Raw genomic sequence first — 5000 nt, forward strand, 5'->3', positions numbered from 1 at the left:
GTTTTCCTTAGAATTGGAAGGAATTCGAAATAATGCAGTGGGACTGGATGAACAGCAGATGAAGGATGTGATTGACGAAGTAATCACATCTGCACTTCGAAACTCTGTATACGATGTCAACTTCCAACCTGTGCAGACTTTCCCAAGATTTCGCCGGGCGAGGCAAGCACCTGACCGCATCATCCCTGTGGGCTACGATTCTATGGTACGTGAAAAACAGACACATCCACCCTCAGTGCCAAAAAAGGCACCTAAGCCTAAACCAGCTTTGATGAATGTAATCCATGATGAAGAGATTGAGGTGGCAGGGGAGTCCTTCACTGCCATCACATTTCCTTCCAGCCTTTCACAGCAGATTGCTCTTACGACCAGTGAGGAACAGCTTATTCAGAGGAACTTGAATAAGTATCCTTCACTTGAAAAGGAAATGACTGAGTGTCATAAGTCATGGGAAGAAAACTATGTACCTGCCGCTGAAATTCCTGAGGAGGAAGAGGAGGTAGAAGAGATGCTAGAAGACAGTCCACCAGCTGAGGTATCAGCTCCCCCTAAGCTTGAAGAAAAGGAGACACCCTCTTCTAATTTTGTTCTTGTAGTTTCTAGTAGACAAAAGCTGATAGATGAACCAAGAAGTGCAATATCTGTTGAGGAAGTGGAAGAAGTAGAGGAACCTACCCCTGCCCGAAATATTGATGAAGAACCATGTTTAAGAAGAGGAGATGCAAGTATTCTAGGCCAGCCAAAAGTGGAGGAACCAGTACATATAGAGGAAGAAGAGGAAGACCTAGATGAGCCACTTCGTCTGGAAGATATGGATTTCATGGACAAGTCTATGACTGCTACTTCAGGATTTGGGCCACTGCCATCTCTTCCTGGCCTGCAAAAAGGACCATTTGTAAGTGAAGCATGCCATGTGGGATTGAAGGTTGATGTTGCTACTGAACTTCCTAAGCTTGACCCTAGACTTGAGACTGCAGCTATTGATCAAGGTGTGGCTTCTGACCTCTCTGAGTGTGACCAGGAGGTTGAGGTGCCTGTCCAAACCTTTTCACATACCCCACTCTATAACCAAGCAATGAGTGATGACCCTAGTCTGTGTTGTGGCAGTGATGTTGCTAATACACTCAGTGGTGCCCAGGTAAACCCTTTCCCTAGTTCTTCTCCTTCTTCAGAGCCTGACAAAACTGCTTTGCCTGAATTAGTGGCCAGTAGACGTGTGGAAAGCTATGAAGATTTCTCCTCATTTTACAGTCAGAATAGAAATGAGGGCATGGGTGTGATATCATTAGCAGAGTCGAAAGAAGAAAACTATTCTAGTCTTCTTCATGTTGCTAATGATTCCTGTGTGGAGGAGAGTGATACTATTTGGGAAAGTACAAGCTGTAGTAAGGTAAGCTATGATTCAGACCAAGAAAATGCAGACCTGAGTGGATCAGAACAATATGTTACTGAACAAGAGATAAAACACAATGAAGATGATGAATGTGAGGTAAAGGAAGACCTACAGCTAAGCAAGAAGAGAATTAAAGATGTTAATGAGACGACCTTATGTGAATTTACTGAAAATCTCTTTAAACCACTTGAAGTACAAGAATTTGAGAAAATCTTGCTGGATGAGATTCCTAATGAGGAAGCAAGACAAGATCAAAAAAGCAAATCTGAAACTGGTACTATTTCACAAGTATCCTTTGAAGATGAATGTGAAGATAAAGATGAAGGATTTGATATTACTAAGATGCCAAATGACTGTAAGGATCAAAATATAAGTTCTAAAATAAGAACAAGCTGTGATGATTTTTATTTCAATCGTCATACTTATGAATGTGATAAACAAGAAACACCATTGCCTATCAAGAATGAAGAGAATCTTAGAATGAAAGACATAGGTAACAACCAAGAGGAAGATGTTTTGGAAAGAACTTATAAGAAAGACATGCAAGGATATACAAATAAAAGAGAAGACACAGGAGAGAAGGAAGTCTTGGATGAGGAAGAGTTGAAGGAAGATGCTAGAGAAACACAGATATACTATGGAGAAAAAGTCACAGAACATCAGATGTGGGAAACTGGGGAATTATGTTTAGATGTTGAGTCTGGATCCATTGACTTAGATGACATAGAAATGTATAAAAGTCATGGAGACAGCAGTATATCACAACTTCACAGTGCCGAATGTGTAAATGTATTGAAGCACAAGACTCAAAATCTCACTGAATTGAATGAATTTTCTTTGGACAATGTTAGAGAAGGAAACAAAAAAAACATTAACATTTTCAGGAAACATATGAAACACCAAATGGAAGAAATGGATGAGGATGTATACATTATTAAAAATGAAGGAGCTTTAGATAGAACTGAAGAATATGAGAAGTTGAGAAAAAATACAGATGACCAAATTCTGTTGAGCAACAATACATCCCAGCATCAAGAAGAATTAAGCAGTAAATGGATGGAAGGTGAAGATGTAGATGATAGTAAGGAGACATGTGAAACATACATAAATGAAAATTTTATGAAGTTTGTAAACAATTCAAGTAATATTTCTGAATTTGATAGAGAAGTGTTTGGTGATACTTTTTTTAAAAGAAATGATATGAATTTGGTGGAAGATGCAATAGTAAGCTCAGATGAAAAATTCACAAATACATATTCCACAGCTGCAATTGAGGAAAAACTCAGATATTCAGAAGAAAAGCTGAAATTTCTTACAGGAATGCTTCATCAGATTCAAGAATCTGAACCATTTAAGAAGGATAGTACCAAGGATGTAAATGGCTCTGACATTAAATGTCATGAAAGTATTGTAGAAGAACAACTACAACCTAGTCAGGTGAACTATACCTTACTTGTAAATTCATCTTCAGATTCAGAGATAGAGGAAATCATCAATGCCTGTAAGGGGGATATGAAGAATGACTTGTTATATCAACAAACAGACTTGAGAACTGAACAAACATGGAGGAAGAGTGATATAATTGAGATTGCTGAAGAAAGCCAAGTATCGATTATGGATAATGATCCTGTTGATACAAATCAGATTTCTGGCACAGAAATACAGCAGCTAATAGAAGCTAATATGCATACATCCAGTGATGATCTGGAATGTCCTTTGCCACCACCTGCTGTGTTTACTAAAGCAGATGACTTAACAGTGTGTGACACTACCATACTAACCAGCTACCAGAAAACATCTTACACAGGCAGGGGACACACCACAAGGGGAGACTCCATGATTAAATCTTCTGTCACTTCTGGCCAACCTCAGTGGACCAGGTCTCTGCCATCCTACCCTGTGTATGGCACATATTATGTGGTAAGACCCACACATGTTTCTATTGGTGGATCCTTTGCTGGAAAGTGCTGCTGCCAATGCTATGCTAACCAACATCTCTCATTCATGTGGGGTTATTCTTGGGGGCTTAATACTGGACTGAAGCTAAATGTGACTTGTTTAACATAAGGGTCTATTACTCTTCCATGTCCACTTTACTTGATTCAAAATAGATATTTCTTTTTTGAAAGACTGTTGATATCAATATACCTGTCTATTGATAAAGAAATATTGTGGTGGAAAATTAAGTTTCATGTGTTTCAACCAGCTAGAAGATATAGCTAGCTTTGAAGGCATAAATTTTATTCCACAGTAAACATACTAGAGCATTAAGCACTTGATAATGAAATAAAACCGGAGTCGGACAAGGAAGAGGATTAGTATGGAAACCATCTACATGGTAAGCTCAACTAATTGCATGAAGAACAACCATCTGAAAAGAACTGAATGAATGAGCATTTGTGACATTTTGTGAAGATGTGGGGTTAACCATGCTTTCTGGTTAAGAAAAAGATTGAGAAATACAAAGGAAATATATTGTGTGTATTTGCATTCGTTTTCCCATGGTAAGCTCAACTCATTGCATGTAGAACAACCATCTGATAAGAACTGAATGAATGAGCATTTGTGACTTTTTGTGTAGATGTGGGGTTAACCATGCTTTCTGGTTAAGAAAAAGATTGAGAAATACAAAGGAAATAATCTCTCTCTCATTATCTCTCTCTACGTTTCACTCACATCTTTCTTTCTCTCTTCTCGGCATTCCACCTCATACTGAAAAGATAACTACGAATCCAGGCTCCTTGAGCACTCCTCCCCATTTTCTGAAGAATGTCCCTCTAAACCATGCTTCTCTCTTCTCCTCTCCTCTCTCCTCTTCTTCCTCCTCTTCAAGTCTCTCAATTCTTCTCTTTTCTCTCTTTCCCCTCAAACTTTGCCCTCCTCTGCTCTCTTTCTCTCTCTCTCTTTCTTTCCCACTCTTTCTTTTCCTCTCTTCTTCTCTTCACATCCTCTTTCTCTCTTTCTTCTTTTCCTCTCCTTCTCCCCTTCTCTCATCTTACTCCTCTCTCTTCTCTATTTCTCTCTGTCTCTCTACTCTCCTTCTCTACTTCTCGTGTCTTCTCTCTCTTTCTCAATCTCTCCTTCTCCTCCCTCTCTCTCTCTCTCTTCTCTCAAATCTCTCTCTTTCTCCCTTCATCTCGTTCCTTCTCGTCTCCTCTCTCATCCTCTCTCTCTCTCTCTCTCTTTGTCCTCTCTTCTCTCGTCTCTTCTCGCTCTTTCCTCTCTCTCTCTGTCTCCTCTCTCTCTCTCTCTCACTCTCCTCCTCTCTCTCAACTCTTCTCTCTTCTCTCATCATCAATTCGATCTCTCTCTCTCCTTTCTCTCTCTTCTCTCTCACCTCTCATCTCTCATCTCTCACCTCTCTCTCTCTCTCTCGCACTTTCACTCTCTTTCTCTCTCTCTGTCGCTCTCTTCCTCTCACTCTCTCCAACTCACATCTCTCTCTCACAGTCTCCTCTCTCTCCTCTCTCTCACTCTTCACTCGCACTCTCTTCGTCTCTCGACTCTCTCTCTCTCTGTCTCTCCCTCCTCAGTTTCCTCTCTCTCTCTCTCTCTTTCTCATCTCTCTCTTCTCGTGTCTGTCACACTCGCTTTCTCTCTCTTTCTC

The 5000-nt window shown here is 40.1% G+C and overlaps 1 protein-coding gene across 1 annotated transcript in view; it reads left to right on the plus strand.

Annotated features, from left to right (window-relative positions):
- Positions 1-6: 6 nt before the first annotated feature.
- Positions 7-5000, plus strand: part of LOC122256440 (uncharacterized) — a 63284-nt gene continuing 58290 nt past the window's right edge. Inside the window, exon 1 of the mRNA XM_086534636.1 lies at positions 7-3313. Within this exon, the coding sequence (XP_086390762.1) occupies positions 59-3313 (3255 nt within the window). The 5' untranslated portion in view covers positions 7-58. The remainder of the gene's footprint in view (positions 3314-5000) is intronic.

Source organism: Penaeus japonicus, unplaced genomic scaffold (genome assembly GCF_977035675.1).
Source record: "Penaeus japonicus unplaced genomic scaffold, GWHDUDI00000001_assembly GWHDUDI00000041, whole genome shotgun sequence".
Taxonomy (NCBI): Eukaryota; Metazoa; Arthropoda; class Malacostraca; order Decapoda; family Penaeidae; genus Penaeus; species Penaeus japonicus.